Here is a 22,382-nt window from a genome sequence, read left to right as displayed (position 1 = left end):
AATGAAGAACAAAACTGGAACACAGTGAAAGCAAACAAATCATCAAATAAATAAAAGAATATCCCTCAAAGAATCCATATGCTTGTTCGTTTAAACTCAGAACGTTTGCTTAGCTGCCCACCACCACAAAATTGTAATGTATAAAACATCCTATCCTATGTAAACAAAGATCAAGAATGAATTATAAACACCTGCAAGAGTGTCCCAAATTAAACGAGTTAAAGAAATTAAAGAACCTAAATCGTTTCTACTGGGAGGCAAGAAGAATAATGGGTTAAATGCTCTCAAATTCAGCCAATGGAGAACAATAACATATTTCTTGATACACTTTTGTATTGAAATATCACCAAAAAGATGGCAGGAGGCCATAACAGCCCATGAGGTCTAAGACTAGAAAGGATCATCATCATTGTCGTTATCATCATTATTATTATTTTCTATCAACCTAGAAGACTCGTTTTTAAATATATGTGGAAAAAAAGAGTACTAACACAATGATAGTGTAGGCCAACATAATTGAATAACCCTCCTCCCCGGAATAAGGATATATTCCATTTCATTTATTGTATTCCATAGATCTTACATCAGCACTGAAGCTTTATGATGTGGGACAAGTCAAGAGTTTCACAATTTCTTGGCGAGATGAGGTCATCATTTGAGCTAGATCCTTAGTCCGAGGTGTTTTCAATAATTAATGAACATCATTATCCATTCTAATCTCACTCCACTAATACTAATACTTATTCAGAAAAGAATAATTAAAATATGCCTTAATAAACCAACGGATTACTCATCCGAGCTTTTGTTCACTGATTTTAATGTTTTCAAAATTAAACAGATTTATTATATTGCCTTATCAAACTTCATAAAAATCGTAATATATTCAAATTGTATCATCATAAATATGGAACTAAAAGATCCGATTTTATACGACTAGAAGAACCGAAGTGTTTCAGAAGCACAGCTCTTAGCCATGGTACCTACTTTGGTCCAAGGTTATAATAATAATAATAATAATAATAATAATAATAATAATAATAATAATAATAATAATAATGTTGTTTTATTTTCGCTGGCAGAGTTAAGGCCATAAGGCCTTCTCTTCCACTCAACCAGCCTAAGTTTATATAATAAAATAATTTTAAAATACCCAAATTTGGAAAATTTTAGTATCAGAAATTTCAAAAATAGCGTTAGGAATTTAATTGTTAAAGAATATATGTTGATTTAATATGTGTATGTATTTGTATGATTTAAATTGTTAAAATTGAAATTGTATTTTTAAAGTTAATTTATTCTTATAATTTTTTTTTCTTGACCCACTTTGTGTCAAATAATTATCGTTGTTTGTGTGAAATATGTGTTTAGATAACTCCCTGAGCACGAGCTTTTACTCCTTCAGGGAAGAATTAAGCCTGTATTTTTGTACATGTTATTTTAATAACAATAAACAATTATGCTGACTTCTAGCAAATGAGTTGCAACCACTGTCTATGGCTATAAATCTATGGGTATTAGTCTACTTTTCGAACCCTATAATTTAATAAAGACTTAATTAAAATATAGCGTTTCCCATTGGAAACCTCCCTTGCGAGTTACCATATATGGAGGCACTGGTAACCGAGAAATCTCAATCAGTTTCAGAAGATTATTCACAATCCCTTTTGGCAATGTTATCTGGCCTGAATTTATTATACCAAATAATATCTACTAGGGCTTCATAAATTAAATTCATAGATTACATACGGTACAACATAATCTCTTTATCTAGCCCACATAGTCTTAGTTATGATTGTGAATATTACCTGGCTTCTCAAAGACCACAACTTGACGGTTTTATCACGACTACCACTTAGAAAACTATTCTCATTGTCCAAGGCCAAAACAGCCCGTACACTGTTCGTGTGGCCAGAGAATGTCTGCAACTTGATCTGCTTGAAGTTGAAATGTGTGTCTTTTTCTGCTCGTCCAATTTCATGCTCCCAATAAGCAAGCCAGTTGCCGTGGAGATGCCTGTCAACAAAATGTATGTAACAATGTATCAGTTTATATAAAATTATAGTTTATCTTTTTTAATACACAACACTGTGCAAGTAGGCAACATACTATACTCCTTTTCATGTGACTTAGTTCATGGAGATCGCGGCTTTCTTGCCACCCAGAACAACATGAGTCATTCGCGCTTAAGGAATGTTGCCTAGTTGTAATTTTAAGATTCTGTCACTGTTAGTTATGGTAAGTTAAATATTAACTGTACCCAGCCAAAATATTGCAGTCATGAAAAAGATGAAGCATATGAACTAAGTTGCGTGAAATGCATTATAGCAACGACAAGTAATCTGCCTGTGAAACATTTCTGTATTGTGCTTTTTGAGTACTGTTAAGTCACTTGCGCTTCAAGTTCTGATAAACAGTGTTTTGTATCATTTCAGTACGAAAAATAAGTTTTTCTTCTGCTGACAATCAGTTGCTGAGTGCGATCAATCAAAACTATATTACGCATTAATGCGGAAGATTATCTTGTAGTGTAGCTATTCTTTTTTATATCTTTTTTTTTTTAAGTGAAAGGTTTAAGGTGTTTAGAAAATTTTATACTAAGATTTTGACAAAAATACACGTTTTTAGATTCTCAGTGAGGGGATTATTCCTGAGTTCGTCCATGGTCTGGAATTTAGGTTACGTTTAGATTTAAGACCTCTCCTGGCACCACATTATCATAATCATCCTATCACATCATCGGGGTAATGTAACTCCGCCTTCCAGGCGCCCCAACCTCAGAAGTGGGTTACAACTAAGCCATGGCCAGGAGAGAAGACCAGAAATGTCTAAAGACAACCTGGTGGCATTGGATAAAAAAAAAAAATATTACGCATTAGAATAGTGATTGTACTGTATGTATGATATCTTTGTGAAAACTGAGTCAATGGGGACAACAAAGAACATTGTGAACATTGAATTGGCCCAAATGGTCGTAACAGTGACGCAAAACTATATTCTGAACAAATGGATTGAGTACACGAAGTTCTGTGGCACTGTTATCAACTTTCATAAGCAAAAAGTCAAAGTCGAAGTGCTTTCTCAATTAGTATACAGTTGAAATGCTGCACCATCCGACTATGGCTTGTTCCAGTCCATGGCAACATTTTTGCAAGAACAATTGTTTAGTAAATTTGAAGAAATCGAAATAGTCTGTTGAGAGTTTCTCGTCTCGAAATTGAGCTGGAAAGGTCAGATGCTGATATATTAGATATGAGTGGAAGTTAATTAAAACTGTGGATTTTATTTTGCAGAATAATCTACAATTGCTTTCTTATTTATCATTACATAATATAAACAATTCTAGGAAAAGCTTTCGAGACCGTTTAATATGTAAGTTTCTAGCTCGTGGGCTGCTTGTCTCACTCTATGTTCACTTTTACTTATTTACAAAAGACCTTATTTGTATGCCCTTACACTTTCAAAATCATATCAGATGAAAACATTTGATCTGTTACAGTATTATAAGTAGGATGTTGATGACCTAAAAATCTACTTAAAATTATCATTAAAATGCCCTTAAACTAGTAGAAAAATGACAAAATTAAAAGAAAATGACATTTAAATATTATTCACAATACTCGTACCACAACTTCTTAAAAATTATTCACCTTGTTTCAATGACTGCCCTGCAATTCTCGGAGAGAGGAAGAAACTTCCTAGAATTTAGCTAAGATAAAGGAAAAGGGCATGCAACAAAATGAAGGTTTTAAGAAAAAACTATAGATTTTAATGAGGGCTTATAATGTTTTCAATCAAGGGTGGTCGGACAAAGTCCTCACTTAAACTAAGCTGTTGTCAAGCATTTTATATTACTTCTGTTGTGTGAAGTGAAGCCTTCAGTGGAATGAGGGATGGACTGCAGAGTCTGTTCCAAACTATAAAAAACAAACTTCACTGTTATTCATTTATTCAGTAGGTAATTACTACTGACCTATTTGCTTAGAAAATGATTTAACAGATCTATCGGTAAAGAAGAAAGTAAAATGCATTCCAAATGATATAAAGGTTCTTCAAAGTATTAAAAATGACCAAAAAAATGCCGAAAAAAATATAAAAATGACCTCTTAGTTCAAAAACGTCAAAAAATGCAAAAAATACAATATAAAATTATTTTTTTACGTTGATATTAACATAGAAAGGATTTCTATATCAATAGGCATCGTCCAAATGTGAAAAATAAGATGACGTTTCATCAACATCCGCCCCCTAATTATAAGTAAGGTAAACAATTACCTGTTAGTATTTTCCATTTTCCTGCTGATAAGAGCCATAACATCACCACCTGGAGCTTGAACATTTGGACTTCCTGAAGGCAGAAGCTGCAGTGAAGATATATCTGCCCTTTGCAGATCAATTCTATTACCCACAACAGCAACATTACTTCCGAAACTACCAGAACCTGTAATCTTGTCAGGATCTCCCTGTCCCCCAGGACTAAGATAATCAGAAAGATACAGCACATCAACTGGACCACCAGTTGGATGAGTCGACTGCATCTCCTGCTCGTATTCGTAACACAAATCTCTTATAAAGTCATGGTTCTTGAGTGATGTATCCATCACACTTTCACCAAGGAATCTGAAGAAAGGCAAATAGGTCATGTGTGCTAACTCTGCAGTAAAAACTTGCTTCAATTCTTCAACAGCCTGCAAACAGAAATAAAAGATTTTAGAGTTGCTAGAGATTCTTCTGAGGGTCAAATTCAAGTTAACAGCTAGAGTTTCGGCTTTCCACACTAGACACAAGAATACTGCAAGACACTACATTTGCTTGCTCGAAATACCTCGAATCTTCCAGCCTCGAGTCTAACATGGTCGAGCATACCGCACTTGTAATGGATATGTTTACATCTAGTTGGCATATCTTCTCATCACGTTCATGGCTACCCCAATACTGGTCTCTTTTAAAACACTAGTTGGCATGGAATTCAACGGAACTGTATTAGTTAATACGATGAAAGAGTAATGGAACGGAGAATATCTGCATGGAAATATCATATGTACTTCGGTACATTAAAATAATATATATGTATTAGTTAAGTTTGAATGACTATATTATAAGCAATACAAGTACAATATTATATGCTAATATTATAGCAATAAATTCAACTGCAACTAAACTGTCTGTTTACATTCTAAACCATATTCCACATCAACAAAACAAACAAAAGAGTTAAATCATTTGAAAGTAATTTTATGGGTGCTTAGAATTATAAACGGTATTTATCAATGCTCAAAATCAGTCATAAACCTGGATTTTATAGCCTAGCAACAAGCAACAATATATGATTCCATAATAATCACACAGATTAGGTTATTTTCACGGGTGTCATAATGAAGATCATAAATACACTATTACATCACTGTTAAGACAGGAAGAGGAAGGTCATATCTTGTGAAATGATTAAGATGATTTTAATAATATTATAAATATATAATAAAACATTTTAATATTAAATAAATAAATGAAAATGGCACATAAGTCTTACTTTCATGTCAAAATGTAGTTTACTGTACCACAGCTACATAATATAATAGTACAATAATTATTATTATCGACAAAAATAGAAATTTAAAAATAAAACCAATACCATATTTACTCACAAATAAAACCCTGTAAGAATATCGTTAGCACACATACGCCCATAATCTGCACTTATATTTATAAGTTCCAGAGATAAATCTCAAAATTCAGTTCCCAATATAATATTAATGGGCGAAGATCGGCAATACACATTTTCACACACTTCTGGGTAATAGTACCATAAAATCTGGCTTTCTTACTTCGGGATGTATTTTGGTATTCCACAATGTCTATTTCTGATCACATTCATCAGGAAAATGTAAAAGCACATAATTATAAAATAGAGCAATGTTTACAAAATACATAACCCACTGCTGAATACCCTGAGTAGTGAGAAGTAACCAACAAGAATTTATTCTATACCTTCACTTTTCATTCGCACTTAATTTGTACTTTTTGTTAAAAAGTTTCAACTTCACTGTATCTTTCTCTTCACGTTCCATATCACAGTAATTTTGACAGCATATCGCTAGCACCGAGTATGAGATATTAGCTCTAACTGACTGAGTGCTGCTTCCTTGATGACATCAAGCCAAGCAAACAGCTTTCTAGCTATCTAGCGTTTTATCTGCTAACCAATTTCATACTCAAGTAAAAGCTTCCAATGCAGCACTCTGCCAGAGACTTTTATCGCATTTCGATGAACTAGTGGAATTTGTGATTGGAGAGAAAAAAAAAAAAAAAAGACGCTATTAAATCACATTTTCTAAAGGTACACCCACTTTCCTGTCACCATTCCATCAATTCTCCAATTCGTATTAAGGAACAATGCCATCGGAAAGAAAGACCAGTAGGCTACTTTACGAAAGTATGGAATAATACTTGATATGTAAATTTATATTAACAAATCAGAAAATTGTATCCACGAAAGCTTCTTGTGTAACTTGTATTTTATTATGCCACAAAGGTGACGTTTGAGTTATTCTGTTCTACAAAGCTAGTAATTAGTGACTTATTTATATCTTATGAAGAGTTTCCTACAAGTGAAAGAAAGCTGGTACTTTTAAAGGTTATTGGTATTCTACAGAATATATTTACATTAATTCATTTTAAATATGTAGCCCAGTGGCAGTCACAATCATGGTGAAGCTAATTAAATTTTCCCTATAAAATAAAGAATGTTGTTGTTTGCTAATGCTGAATTTCTGACAACGAAATCATTAATTCTCTTGCTCTCCAGTATTTTTCACTCAAGGACGCCAAGTTGATAGTGGCTGGGCAATGCTGAAGGAGATATTCCAATCCTGTGGAGATGCTTGGCCAAGAAGTCATGGCCCGTAAACAGACTAAAAATTGCAACTGCATTCTTCCTTGGGTATCCAGGGAATAAACACCTCTAATTTTGAAAAAAGGGTATGATATTAAAACCTCTGCATGGCATAAGGCATAGACTACAATACCCTATATACAGAATCAGCTAGATAGTGATCATCAATTATGTTAAAGGAGCAGTCCGCGATAAAATTCCATATTTCGATTATATTATAGGATGTTTACCAAAGTAATCCTTAGATTAACGGCGTTTCTCTCATCACTCTACGCCTTTTAGTTTGCAAAATATTAAAGGTCTTACTGCAAGCTCTGATGTCATAACCACTGATCGCTTCATAAGACTGCGTTGTAGTTCCGTTTGACATACAGCGCAGAACGAGTAAATATATATTCATACGTTACAGTCAGTTATTATTAACACACTTAGGACCTGCATATACTGTAATAATAATAATAATAATAATAATAATAATAATAATAATAATAATAATAATAACTTACTCATTTTGAATTTCGTACTCATAGTGAATAGAACAACTTGGGTCTGGTAAGGGTTCAAACTGAAAAGGTTTAATATGTCGATCCATTATAACCTAAGTCAACGCCTTCACTGAGTGAGTGAATGTATGTGAGACGTGAAATATTCGTTATGAATGGACTGCAAATACGTGTTTATCACACGTCAACAATAAATTAGTACATGGTTTATATTATTCTATTGCGTCATAGTTGTTGAGTCACACGGTTTAGGCACGAAGCTATGTTTGGGGGAATCTCTAAAACATGTGGATCATCGAATTGCGGCAGTTGATAACCAGAACTACTTCCAAGACATTTTTCTGTATAATATCTTCTCTCCACGCACTTTTCTTCCAGCTGTATGTTTTGTCTTCTATCCATCGTTTAGTGGCTTTAGAGTACTGGAGTCTGGAGCCAGTTACAACTCTTTTCACGTTGTAATTATGGTCCATTATCGCAATCATAGTTCTTGTTACCATTCCACCATATGGAAAGTGTTTTCTCTTAGAAGTGTAAAGCAATCTCTCGTTATGGTATGATTCAAATTTGCTGGTGTGACAAAATTGATTAGTCTGATTTAGGTCTTTCAAAAGGGCAGGGTTACATACAACTTTTTTCAGAGCATTGTAATCGCTGGATCCAGGTTCGATCCATTCCCTCTCACTATTGTAGAGTATGGGTGAATGTGTGCACATTTTTATTATGTCTCTGTTTCTCCCCATTCGTGTATATTACAAACATGATTTAATACAGAAATGAATCTGTCTTCTAAGTCGTCAGAATCACCTTCACATGTAGCACAAGACCACATAGGTGATTTATGATGCTCTCTTTCCGCATTTGTGCGGCGGCTTTAAGGTTTTTGCAATGTGCCAAATGTCAAATTGATAGCCCATCCATTCATATTTGGTCCTTATCAATTTCCTAATTCCTCTATGGCGGTCCGATAGAAAGAGGGTAGACCTAATGTTCATTTTTTCTTTTAGGCGATCTAGAACTTTTTTGCATGCTGCTTCGCCTACAATTAGACCTTTTTGCAGAACTACGAAGTCTATAATCTTATCTGAATCGAGGTCCATTACACTGTAAGTCACATATTTTGCACTGTAAACAGGTGAGTCAAATTGACCATCACCGCGATTCGCACGTTTTTATCTTTTAGGGAATTGATAAGTTGTTCATGAACCTGAAAATAAGTACATCTGACTGTTGGTTCTACGAATTTTGAAATTATTTTATAAAATGTTGTCTTGCCGATGAAACATAGTTGTAAAGTTTTTGAAAATTTTTCAAACAATTTGTATCTTATATCGCACAAGTATAACGCAGAACTCACTGCTATGCTTCACCTCTGTTCGGACTTCCACTCCCAATTACGGGCATTCTGGCACAATGCATTAACTTTCAGCAATGGTCCTATTGTTTCTACCAAATATTTGTAAAAGAGGAATGACAAATATTACAGAAGAAAAACAAAATTTGTAACGCTGACCAGAATAAAAAAAAAAAAAAAAAACACTTTTTGACTCCCTATTTACTTTCTGTTTCATGTGCAGCGTCCTTGAACCTGATGAATTAGAATTTGAAGTTTCTTCTTCTATTTGAAAATATGTCTCTAAGTCAATCTCTGCTCACCCACATCTGATTCACCACACACATTTTTTAGCGTCTCGCACCCTATCTCACACTGCACAACTTTGTTTATATTAGGTTCCTGTGAATTTTCAGCCTCATCGAGAACTACACACACGTCAATATTTTCAACTATAGGTGCATTACTGCAACTTGCTATTGCTTCTTCGACGACCTCCTTTCATTTATAAGCAAAGGAAAGCTTAGTATCGGAACTGTCTTGGGGCGATTCTCCTTTCAAAAATAGGGAAGGGACAGAAGTTTTCTTAATTTTCATAGGAGTTCAATTGTCTTTCATTAAACGTCTTTTTAGTAAAGACGATTCTTCAAAATTAGTTTCACGGAAATGACTGGAACACACAACAGTAATTTTCGATAGTGTAAAACCTTTTCTGTTGATTTTCTTCACCCATGTTTTAAATCTTTGCAGTAACTTTTCTCTGTTCGGAAATACATGAAATGATACCCCTTCTTCATGTTCTGTTTTTGTTGTTCCCTCTGAACACGAAAAATCACAACACCACGGCATTTTAAACTGTATTATGATACAATTTCTTCTGTTTAGTCTACTGTAGTTCAAAATCGTTCATATAAAAGAAAATGTGTCTACATAAAACCACAACATTGGTATGTGTTGGTTTTATGATTAAATGAAAAGCAAAACATGACTTCACACAATCATAACTAAGTCCGAAATTCTGTTCACGTTTACTACGGCGAGAGAAGATTATTTATTTTAATACAAAGCGCTGCGCTGCACTCGCCGATGTTCTCGGCCTACTACGCAATCACACCAGTTCAGTGGCTGTGACGTCATAAGTATTTGTGCGGAGTCAGTAACTCAAGAACCATGCCTCCCATTGACATGCGGCAAATTACATCCTACTTAGATTGAAAAACATGTTAGATTAAAGCCAACTTAATTTTATCGCGGACTGCTCCTTTAGCTACATAAAATATTTATTCAACATTGGCTATCATAAAAATCTACAAAACGCTCATTTTAAATTATTAAAAATGTAAATAAATGAATTTACTAAGAATATACAATGTGTCCACAAACTCACTCCGCAGCGAGGAGAGTCGCTCGATCTCCTAGCGGGAAGTTTTAAGTTGGCAGCAAAATCATTCACACGTGTTCAGTGTTGACCTTCGAATGGAGTGAATCCCACCTCCCAGCATAACTGCAGCCGCTAGCGGTGAATTTCACCTACCAACATAACTGCAGACCCTAGTGTATGCATCACCATCTCCTTGCTGCGGAGTGAGTTTGTGGACGCACTGTACTAGACTTGTACACTATTTCGTGAAACAGAAAACGTAACTTCATACTTCAAAAGAACTTTCATTTGTAACTTACCAATATTATTACTCCGTACTTTTGTGAAATAGTTCCTCATACATAGTCACTGCTCACAACAAGATACATACTTTATTTCTGATGTGGTCATGTGGATGTTCCCCTTCTGACCCAGTCAGTGGTGGAGGAGAGAAAGAATCTGCTGAATCACTCTCCCGTACTCTCACATGAGAAATCTGCATGGGCATTCCTTTCACTATCCATTCTGCAGTTGTACCATCGCGACGAATTTCTAAATAATTGCTCTCTTCAAGTGACCTATATCAAAAGAAGTATAAATCTCAGAAACTGACAAATCAAGAGTATAGCTGGATCACAACCAATGAGTTAGTCAGTCATTTTGTCTTGAATAGGATTCCTTTACGTGTTGTAATTTTATTATATCACTGTAAACCATTATAACATCTTCCAGGTCTTTAGTGCCTCTCAGTTTATTCTTAATCTCAATTACAGTTGTGACATTTATTTGTTGCTTGTCTCCATCTCTTTAATATATTCGTAATAAATTATTGGACGATTTTATACGACCATATTTTCACCAATACTGAACATAAATATATGATATTACCACCATTTGAAAGAGGAATATTTACAACTTCATATTGACTTTAAATTCATTCGATATAATACATCCCATGTGTGTGAGCTTTAGTATTAGAAGAGGAAAGGGTAGACGACTGAGGAAGTAATCGCAGAAGAGTTTCAACGTTACAGGCATTTATCATATTTCTGTTCTGATTGCCTGCACACTTGGATGGAAACAACAATGTAATAATAAATATGATCGCTTCTAGCTGTATTGTGGTTTATTTTTACATTATATTCACTGGAATATTAAGAAGCTAGAGAATTACGTGTTTTTTTATTGAGTTATTTTACAATGCTGTATCAACATCTCAGGTTAGTTAGTGTCTGAATGAAATGGAGGTGATAATGCAGGTGAAATAAGTCAGGGGTCCAGCACCGAAAGTTAACCAGCATTTGTTTGTATTGGGTTGAGGGAAAGCTCCGGAAAATACCTCAACCAGGTAACTTGCCCCGACCAGAATTCGAACCCAGGCCACCTGGTTTCGTGGTCAGACACAATTTCGTTTTAAATTAATATTTTCGCTTTCTGTAAGATAGCTAATTTTTTAAACATAAAAAATTTAACAACCCATTCCACAAACTGTAACAAATTTAACAAGTGATTCAGGTGAACCAACTGAACGATACCACTGAAGGTAAGTACTGTGTAAAATTGAAGAGCAAAATAAGGTTACTTTGCATTGGTAAATCAAATGTAAATTGTGGTATGTATTAGAAAATTTCGCAAAATGTCCTAAATGATATATCAAGTAGGTTCCCTGCAACTTCCTGAGTGTCATGCGAAAGTGATTGGGAGAAAGTGTGGCTAATGTATTGGCTTTTGTACACTGATAACATGACGTGTCATCTCAAGAGAACATGCCAACATAATAACTACGCCGTTGATGTAGCTATCATTACGATAATTAGTTATGAAGTTCTTTCAAATTAGGCCTCATCACATTATTTATCTTTGTAAGAGCTTCGTAAAACAATTTATAAATTCGTTAATCTTCGATGCTATTTACCCATTAGAGTTCTATGAAATGTTTATTTGGCCATTATTCAGTCCATCATTCAATATGATATAATTGTTTGGGATGGAAGTACAAAAATTAATCTTAATCCGTTAAATTTAGTACAAAAACGAATAATTAAAATTTGTTTGAAGAAACGTTTCGATTATCCAACAGAATTAATTTATTCTGAATTTAATGTATTTAATATTGAACAAATTTATAAGTATACACCGTTAAAATTTTATCATAAAAATCGTAATAAGTTTGTATTACAGACACATAATTATGACACAAGACGAAATATTAATTCAACATTAGTAGAACCTAAATGTCTCACATCTGCTGGTCTAAAGCATAGCATTAATTTTGGCCCTTGGTTGTACAATTCTTTAGCTAAATTACACCCAGAACTTCTAACATGTAACCCACTAACATATAACAAGAAAATTATAAACGTGTTAATATCTTCAATTTGATTAAATAAATATATAGCCTATGTGTATGAATTAATCAACCTATATTATATTTGTATTCCATCATTTTGAAAAAAAAAAAAATATATATATATATATATATATATATATATATAAAATGTCCTACTTTTCACGTGCGATATTATTCTTCTCTAGTGTTAATATTATATTATATAATTCCATTGCCGCTGTAATTTAAATTTTAGTTCCTATTTTATTTTATTTTATTTATTTATTTTTTTATTATTTTCTATATTTCTCTTATATTAATATTGTATTATATAATTTCTGTAACTGTAATTTTAATTTTATTTCCTATTTTATTTTATATTCTCTTATAGGCCTATTAATATTATATCTGAACTGCGACCGAACATGAGCGCTGCTCATTCGGTCTCAAATTTTGTTAATACTACTGTATCTCCTTTTTTATATTGATTGTATTATTTTATTTCTATTTCTCTTGTTTTTAATGATATTCTTTATTCTGTATATTTAAATTTAAATAAATAAATTAAATTAAATTAAATTAAATTTTATAATAGAGCCATGAGTTAGCAGAATGTTAGTCCATTATATTTTCGTCCATTCGTAATTTGGTCCTAATTTTACGTTTTTCCAGTTATATGTTTGTCCTGCATCAAATTTTGTCCATAAATCTTACGTCCATGTCATTTTAATATTATGTGAAATTTCGTCCTATAATTATATTTTGTCCTTACCTGATTTAATCCAAATTTATTTACTTAAAATTTTCGTAACTGTGCTTATTACCAAAAAAAAAGAATCACTTAAATAAATTATGACATTTATTTTCAGTTATTTCAAAGAACAAAGATCATGCATTCATTGCAACTATTTCTTAAAAACTGTAATTTCCTTCTTTAATTTCCACCTGTAGATTGCTGTGTAATTTCATTACAGGTTGACCAATTCTCACATCACCAATATATCCTGGTTCGATCCTTATTATAAGAGTGGTGTTGATAACAGTAGCAATGGTTTGTTCCTTTTTGAAGTAATTACTTTGGGATTCATACCTGATTAAGTAAAATTAATGAATGCATTTCCCTAGCCACACATGTTCATTTTTGAGTTCTCCATTATTTGGTATTCTATTGTTGGCATCCATTTAAAATGTGCTTCTAGTATCTGAATATCCAAAATCAATCACGATTGAACAATATGTATATTGGACTAAATTTTTGTGAACTAAAAAATTTCTGGACGAAATTTACTCTTGGACAAAAATGCTATGGACTTATTTCACTGGACTTTAATGTGTTGGTCATAGAAATTTGGACGAAAATGTTTGGACAAACATTCCTGAAAGCGAGCTATGTAACTATATTAGTTAACATTTAAATACTGGTACCTTAGTGGACTGTCCTTCCTGGTTTCTGTACCCTTTACTGCTACTGCAGTTACGTCTTCGACATGCTGAGGGCCTGGTCTACCAAAAGCCTTATCAAAAGTGAGAAAGAACCTCTGCAGTGAAGGAACAGCTAAATGTCTCCGAGTCATTTCACAACCAATACGAAGGGCCACAACATACAATGCATCCACAAACTTAGAAGTGACAGCAGCTCGGGCAACAGATCCTGATGGAAACATGAACCGAGTTGTAGACACCAAACGAATTGCTGGATGCAGGATTGTCTTCAATATCACATCCTAGATTAAAAAAAAAAAGAAAAGAATTCGCATGTTGCATCATTGACTGACAAATTGTTTTCTAAGTACATAATTATTACATCTCCACACTTGAAGTAAAAATGATGGACAGTGGAAGGTGTGAAAATAATAACTGAGTATTTTAGTAAGACAGCCATCTAATATATCGTCGTTGTTCCTGCAATAACTCCTATATGACATATTTATCGATTTTCAGATTTTTGCTCTATTAAATAGCTTAAATAGTGATACAGCAAATAATAAAATCTCCTATATGTAATTATATTTTTTTTCTTTCGAAAATGTAAGAATTCACAATCCTCTATGTACGGCTGCCATAGGATGAATAAATGTGTTTTTTCTTCCTACTGGAAAACTGTATATTTTGCACATTGGCATTATTGCAGGAACAATGATGATATAGATGTAATCAAATTATTAGACTAAAGCACATTTTTGACACTTTGTTGTGAGAGTTACGTACCCTAGAATATAATATGATACCATTATGTATATGGAAAAATAAAAATATTTCAATATAATTAGACCTACACTCTGAAAATATTATAGAATGAAAAAAACACAAATTTAAAGCTATTTCCAAGTTTTCAGTTTCTACTTTTAGCAACATTACAAACTGGTTATTGTTCTCAGACATCATCATCATCATCATCATCATCATCATCATCACCACCACCACCACCACCACCACTATCGCCATCACATTATCCACCTGTCTATCCATCCGTCCGTCCACCCATCCACTCACACACTACAGCAAATGATTCAACTAAATTAAAAAGTATAGCATCCAAAGCAAATTCATATCATTATGTTGGTATAGATTTTTTCCATAATGTTAGCTTCCATGTTACTACAAAATGTAACTGAAGTCACAAACTTTTGTACAACAGCAACAATATATTAAGAGTCCACTGCAAGAATGATGGATGTCATTTGGAATACATTTTGCAGGAGAAGCAATTGAATGTTTGAAATGCTTAGCGCTCAAAGCTTAACTGTGATTTTCCGATCATTACTGGACAATGACTATCAGTGTTAATGCCATGTAACTCTCTATGTACATTCTATATGTCTTAAGCCATGCACTGACAGTCTTGGTTCATTTTCGACAAGAAAGTGACATCCATCATTCTTGCAGTGGACTTTTCATATGGTTCCATAATAAGCATACACATGAGGTAATTTTCACAGGTGTCATAATGAAGATTATAAATACACTATTACATCACTGTTAAGACAGGAAGAGGAAGGTCATATCTTGCGAAATGGTTAATATGATTTTAATAATATTATAAATATATAATAAACCATTTTAATATTAAAACATCACAGAAAAATAAATGAAAATGGTACGTAAGTCTTACTTTCATGTCAAAATGTAGTTTACTGTACCACAGCTATATATAACAGTACAATTATTATGGACAAAAATAGAAATTTATAAAATAATTTTTATGTTTTGGTATTAATGGAGTCAAGTGGGTTGGCGTATTACCTTTCAGTTGCATTTTAGATTTTGATATTCAATTTTTCCTATATTATCTCACAATTTTTAACTACATTTCATTAAAATAATCTGGTAATCATATATAAAATGATTTTGTTATTTGTATTTTTAGATTTTACATTTAATATTTACTTTATATTTTTTGCACAACAAAGTGTCTAGTAAATATGACACGAGTTTTCGTGACATTTGAAGGTTCCATTACACATGATGAACTTAAAATAAATCATATACATTAACTCATTCGGCCATATAATTATTTAACTCCATTATATCACAACAAATGGCACAATAAGTTTAAGTATACTGAAAAACAGATAAGACGGTTTCATAAAATGTCACCATAAATTTAATATGAAAATATCCAAATAAATCAGATTCTAAAAATTCACCTAATTTTACAATGCAGTGAAAATAAATACGAAGAGATGTTAAAATTCCAGTAGTTAATTTGAAATTTGCCAATATTCAAAACTATATTATCTTCAACACAAAAGTAAAATCCAAACCTGCAGCTGATCCATGAGTGTTGAATCACACAAATAAGGGATGATGTGTTTGAGTAGAGCTAGACAACCAACCAATCCTCCTTCTAGGTTCACTGTCAGTTTCCTCTTACAAAGTGCTATCAGTTCCCCCATATGAGGTAAGTACTGCAGCAAAATTATTTGTTCTCCATACAATGCTGCCAACATAGAAGTATCAAGGAATAATACATATGCCGCAACAGTCTCAATAATACATTTAAAAATAACATAAGCAGTAAAGCTAGGTTCACATTTATCAAATGAGTTTAAACTTTGAAAAATAAGAACAATTACTGAAGTTAACTTCAAGATAAAAAAAATGAAAGTTTCAACGTATCATGGTCAGCTTCAGTGGCTGACCATGATAATATTTTTGAAAAATATTGGAGTGCAAGAGGTCAAATGACTTTATTGTCAAACGCCTGGCATTAGAAAACAACAACAACTTTCAAAAAAATTTTAAATCATTTCTATATTATGCTTGACTTGAACAGTGAAAACTGCAATTGAATTCAAACGGAAAGAGCATAAATTTACAAACCAGCTATTTTCAAGGGGAAATTATTTTATACTGTGCTATTAAGGGGTTAGGTACAGCTTACAGCAGTAAAATTTTGGAAATATTCAACATTTTTTTCCTCCATTACTGCATCTTGTACAATAATGAAAATTGGTATGTGTAAAACACTGTCCTTCTGTTATATGAAAAAAATATTTTTACGATTTAAAAAAAATTATTTACATTTTTTTTTTTTTTTTTTTTTCAAAATTCAGTTCACTGTGCAGTGATGAAGTGTTTCCCACATAACTCAAAAACTGTTCAACATTGTATGATGAAATTTTTTGTGTGTATTTACGCATGTCATATCTACAATATGATGCAAGATCACTTCTCTACCTTTTATAGATTGTCTGATAAAAAATAAATTCATTTTAAAAATGGTCATATATCAGTATTTTCTTCTAACACGAAATAAAAATAAAAATATTATTTATTAAGGAATGTAGTTGAAAGAGCATGATATTGTAAACATGAGTTTCAGCAGTAAAATAAAAGAGAGAGAACATGAAAAAGCTAACAAGTTAATGAGTTATGAGGGAGACACTTCATCACTGCACAGTGAACTGCCACCATTTTGAATTAAAAAAAAAAATAAATTTTTTTTTTTTTTTTTTTTTTTTTTTTTTTTTTTTTTTTTTTTTTTTTTAACTGTAAGAATATTTTCTTCATATAGCAGAAGGACAGTGTTTTACACGTACCAATTTTCATTATTGTACAAGATACAGTAATGGAGGAAAAAAATATTGAATATTTCCAAAAATTTTACTGCTGTAAGCTGTACCTAACCCCTTATGTAATAAATTACAAGTTTATAGGTCTACGAAAATAATTTAAATGAGTAGCAAGTGGAATGCAAGTAATGAGTAATAGCAATTGCAAGTAAATCCCGAAAAGATAAAGTACTGTATATGATTATGTCTCCTGATCAGAACATAGTACGAAATGGAAATATCTATTTTGGAAATGTATCCTTTGAAAAGGTGGAAAAATTCAAATACCTTGGAGTAACTCGAGAGGAAATTAAATGCAGAATAAATATGGGAAATGTCTGCTATTATTATTTGGTTGAGAAAGAGGCCTTAGAGCATGCACTTTATCCAAAGTAGTACAATGGGCCCACCCAAGCAACCTACATGAGAGGGCGGTCCCCAACCTGTGCCCCTCCCCTCAAGGAGGACTAATAGAATATATTTGCTTCTGGATAGCTTTTTTAATTCTTGTACACAAAGCACGCAGTGAGCCAAAACAGTAAGTCTAAGTCTTACAGGTCGCCCTAAAAAAGAAAAGGAAGAAGAAGAAAAAGAAGAATCAATCTTCTCAATGTATCCAGCTGTTTGCTGACAACATAAAGTCCACTATAAAGTCCTGGTTGAGTGTTAGAGAAGGCCGTATGGCCTTAACTCTGCCAGGTTAAACAAATCATTATTATTATTATTACTATAGTCCACTGTAGACTATTCAGTTGTTGCTTTTCACGAGAAATGAGGGGTATTTTGATCAGTGTTCATTATAGATGCCTGTTGCTAGTAGCCAGAGTTGGGGTGTAGTCAATATAATATACTGCACGACTGCATTTTCTGCAACTGGTACTGATGATTTTAATTTACTTCTTTTGTGGTTTATGGATGAACAGTATAGAAGAATGTGTTCCAGATCTTCATCATGATTATTACACCACAGACAAATAAGATTATCAGAAATGTGAAATCGGTGTAGGTACAATTGAGTGACAATGTGACCTGTTCTGGCTCTCGTTAAAAATGTTTGAACATGTCTGGGCAAGTTTTTGTCCATTTCCAGGTCATTTGGTTTCTTTTGTACAGACTGTAAAATTTTTCCTTTGTCAGAAGAGAGCCAATTGTTCATCCATAGGTTTGTAAAATGACTTTACTGAAGCAAAAGCACTGGATAGAGAAGAGGTCTTGGTTGCAAATATGTTGCCTGTTTTGCAATATTATAGAGTTTCTCGTTTCCAGGTATACCACAATGACTAGGTATCCATTGAAATGTTATTTCCATTTGGAGTTCTTTTAGTTTACTTTGTTGTTTCTGAATTCGAATAATTCTATGTGCATATAGGTTTGGTACATATTTAATTATATTAAATATAGCTCCCTTGGAGTCGGTAAGTATGCAAATAGATTTTTCAGAAATTTGAGTAACATACTGAAGAGAAGCATCAATAGCTAGCAATTCAGTGCCAAGACTGGAGGAGGATGAACATGGTATGAAATAACTTTCTTGATATTTTGGAATATAATACCCTGCTCCTGATGTCCCATTATTAGGATTTAGAGATCCATCTGTATAAATTTGAAAGTGATCATTATATGTGCTGCAGGGTAGTTCCATGGCATCTAACTTAAGAATGTATGGAGGATCATTTTTGGAATGATTTCCTGGAATTTGTATGCTATGTTCTGGAATCACCCATTTCCATGGAGGAATTTCGTTCACAACTGGAGTTTTAGCAATGAGTGTGTCTGTGATATAGATTGGTATTTCTTCTTTTTTTATTTTACAGAAATTACACAGGATATCATCTGACAGTTTGAAGAACATCTGAGATCTGGATGAGCCTTGCAATTTTAAATGTATTTTTAGATCCTTTTGTAATATATAGTGTCTGATTGGTTGAATATTACATTCAATTTCTAGGGCAACAGTTGATGTGGTTTTTGGTACTCCTAGGCATAATCTTAAAGCTGGGTTTTGAAGAACACAAATTTTTTGTAGATGAGTTGCTGATGCTCCTTCCCATATTTCACATCCATAGGTCAATTTTGATCCTATATAAGCATTATAAAACAAACTCATTGTCGTGATATCTGATCCCCATTTCTTATTAGCTATGATCTTCAAGAGATTTAATCGTGGTAGACACTGCGAAGCAACATTAGTTAAATGTGTTTTCCATAAAAGTCCTTCATCAAAAATGAATCCTAGGATCTTAGGAGTTGGATTGTACTGAATTTCTTGATTATTCAAATAAATGTGAGGTTTATAGTTTTCTAAGCTATTTCTTCTTGTGAAGACAGTATATTTAGTTTTTGATTGTGAGATAGATTCCATTTGGATGCCCAATTACTGATATTATTTACAGCTGTTTAAGAAAAAGAAGAAGAAGAAAAGAGGAGAATAAGACTAACCTGCAATAGAAGAAAGGCACTCCAGCACTTTAATTGCATTCTGATCACCAACCACTGACCCTTTTGAAATATTAATTGTGAGCGTGTCATGGTTGTCTTGAGAATCATTACTACCAGATGGTAGAGTAGACAGATTTTCTTGACCAAGGTAGCAGAGCGTTAGCATGCGCAGAAGATTTCGAGAGAGATGACGTGCTGTGAGGACAGGACCTAGGCGATGAGACAGCCACACAACAGAATCCACACTCATGTCTGATACCTGTGTAAAAGAAAAAAGCAGATGATGATCTTAATTTTGGAATGTATTGTGTTATGGTCCCAATCATATAAATTTACTTCATTCACACACACAGCTGAAAAGCGGAAAAGCACTAAAGCCTTTAAAAATATCTACATACCACTTATTTTATATATAAATTTCACAAGAGTGGAGGAAATCATTAAAAAGAATATGAAGCAAAGGTTCTACCTTGCAGTGTGATGTGAACTTCCGAGATTTGTCATCTCGATGAACAGAAGCTTGTCCGCAGGTGAAACTATTATCACTCTCACTTCTAATACTAGAGATATCAGCGTCTCCAGATGCATCCAACTCCTTACTTCTTTCGGAATTTTTACCACTTACTGCACCATGTCCAGGAGATTTTGGCTCGCCTTCAGGTGGGGAAGATTGTTCGGCATGAGTTGATACTGTATCCTCCACTTCTTCTTCTAACAATGGAACAGGTTCGTCATCACCTTCAAATTTACAATAGATATTGTGTTTATTACGACAATGGAACATAAACTTATGGAGATGCATATGAAATGATATTCTAATAATTTCAGTTCACACATCAATAAATGTCAGAAATGTACATTGTTTCCTTTAAATAATTTATTTAAGAAGAGAAATGTAATTATGTGAGAGAAGCATTGCAAAAATGAAATAAACAGAAGTACTAAAGTATTTTTATTTGTTTAAGGAGCCCCTTAAGGCTTGCCACTGGATCCAAGGTTTACAGGTTAAAATCCAGCCAAGAGCATGAATTCTTCAGGATAAACTGGTCCATCAATATAAAAAAAGCCTATGTTTACCTACTTAGATCTTAGATATAACACGCGAAGCAAGTCCCTTGCAATCGACAAGTATCATGTTCAGGTAGAGCATGAATATCAAGGAATATTATGGATAGTAAAAAAATCGATCATACAGGAATGAGTATTATAGAGTTGTTAATTCATTATATAAAGTGAATCTGATACTACGTTAATACAAATTAATTTTATTTCCTAAAATATATCTATCTATAAAATACAATAATAAATAAGCGATTTCTCAAATAAATGAATTAATTGTTCTGTTAGGTTGCCCACTCTTCTCATTGCTTGAATAATATTACTATATTTCTCTTAACCAACAAACTTACCTTGCGAATGCAGCTTAAGAATTGCTAACATTATAAGAAACAAAAAACAAAGGAAAGCAATTCCAAAGCGGCAACACTGACAGGGCTAGCTTGTGGCACGCTTATTCATGCTGGACCTATGAAGCAGGGTCATTAAGACTTGTCTCAGTGTTTAAAGTCTATATTTCTTTTTATTTTAGTTGGTTATTTAACGACGCTGTATCAACTACTAGGTTATTTAGCGTCGATGAGATTGGTGATAGTGAAATGATATTTGGCGAGATGATGCCAAAGATTCGCCATAGACTACCTTGCATTCACATTACGGTTGGGGAAAACCTCGGAAAAAACCCAACCAGGTAATCAGCTTAAGCAGGGATTGAACCCGTGCCCGAACGCAACTTCAGACTGGCAGGCAAGCGCCTTAACCAACTGAGTCACTCCGGTGGCTAAAGTCTATATGTCTTGCTACATTTCAATTGAATGTTTTAAGAAAAATTCATAGATCACACTTTCACTTAAATGTACATATTAAAACTTTAGTACTGAGAAAGTAACTAAACATTTATGATATTAATCTGTCATAAGAGAACAAGATTAAAGAAAAATTAAAACAATGCATAAAATGTGGTATCTTACCTTGCAATTCAAATGAACTGTTATCTTCCACTTCTCCACTTGTCTGTGGCAAATTCAAATCAAGGTGGTCCATCAAATTATATAGGGGAGTCTCTCCTTCTCCTGGAGGGGAGGGTTTTTCATTTTCCTCCGTCTCAAATACAAACACCTCTGTAAATAACACATTACATATCCTCTATACATTCCATTAAAGTTATTTTATATATTCGTGGTTATCAGTAGTCTGTCAAATGTATAAAAATGGATTGCTGATATAATGGCGAAAAGAGAAGTGAACTCGAACTACCAAAGACGAAAATACTTTAAGTATAAATAACATTTCTGTAAAGTTGGAGAAAATCTTAAAAAAAAAAATGATAATGCAAAAAATTAAAAACAAGAGAAATTTAAGAGTCATCGAAATTTCATCTCTCTTCATCTCATATGATTAACTCTTGCAAAAATTCCG

General features: G+C 33.1%; 1 protein-coding gene across 1 annotated transcript in view; it reads right to left on the bottom strand.

The window, feature by feature from the left end:
• The window catches only part of Wdr81 (WD repeat domain 81), a 94,483-nt gene that overhangs the window by 35,428 nt on the left and 36,673 nt on the right, over window positions 1-22,382 (bottom strand). The window contains exons 13-20 of the mRNA XM_069839584.1: window positions 21,935-22,084; window positions 20,377-20,645; window positions 19,908-20,166; window positions 16,179-16,354; window positions 13,840-14,138; window positions 10,477-10,663; window positions 4,273-4,685; window positions 1,806-2,013 (exon numbers count right to left, since the gene is read on the bottom strand). Coding sequence (XP_069695685.1) covers window positions 1,806-2,013; window positions 4,273-4,685; window positions 10,477-10,663; window positions 13,840-14,138; window positions 16,179-16,354; window positions 19,908-20,166; window positions 20,377-20,645; window positions 21,935-22,084 — 1,961 coding nt within the window. The remainder of the gene's footprint in view (window positions 1-1,805; window positions 2,014-4,272; window positions 4,686-10,476; window positions 10,664-13,839; window positions 14,139-16,178; window positions 16,355-19,907; window positions 20,167-20,376; window positions 20,646-21,934; window positions 22,085-22,382) is intronic.

The sequence above is a fragment of the Periplaneta americana genome, chromosome 11 (assembly GCF_040183065.1).
Source record: "Periplaneta americana isolate PAMFEO1 chromosome 11, P.americana_PAMFEO1_priV1, whole genome shotgun sequence".
Lineage (NCBI taxonomy): Eukaryota > Metazoa > Arthropoda > Insecta > Blattodea > Blattidae > Periplaneta > Periplaneta americana.
The sequence above is the reverse complement of the archived record's forward strand: the minus strand, read 5'-3'. Positions and strand labels throughout refer to the sequence as shown.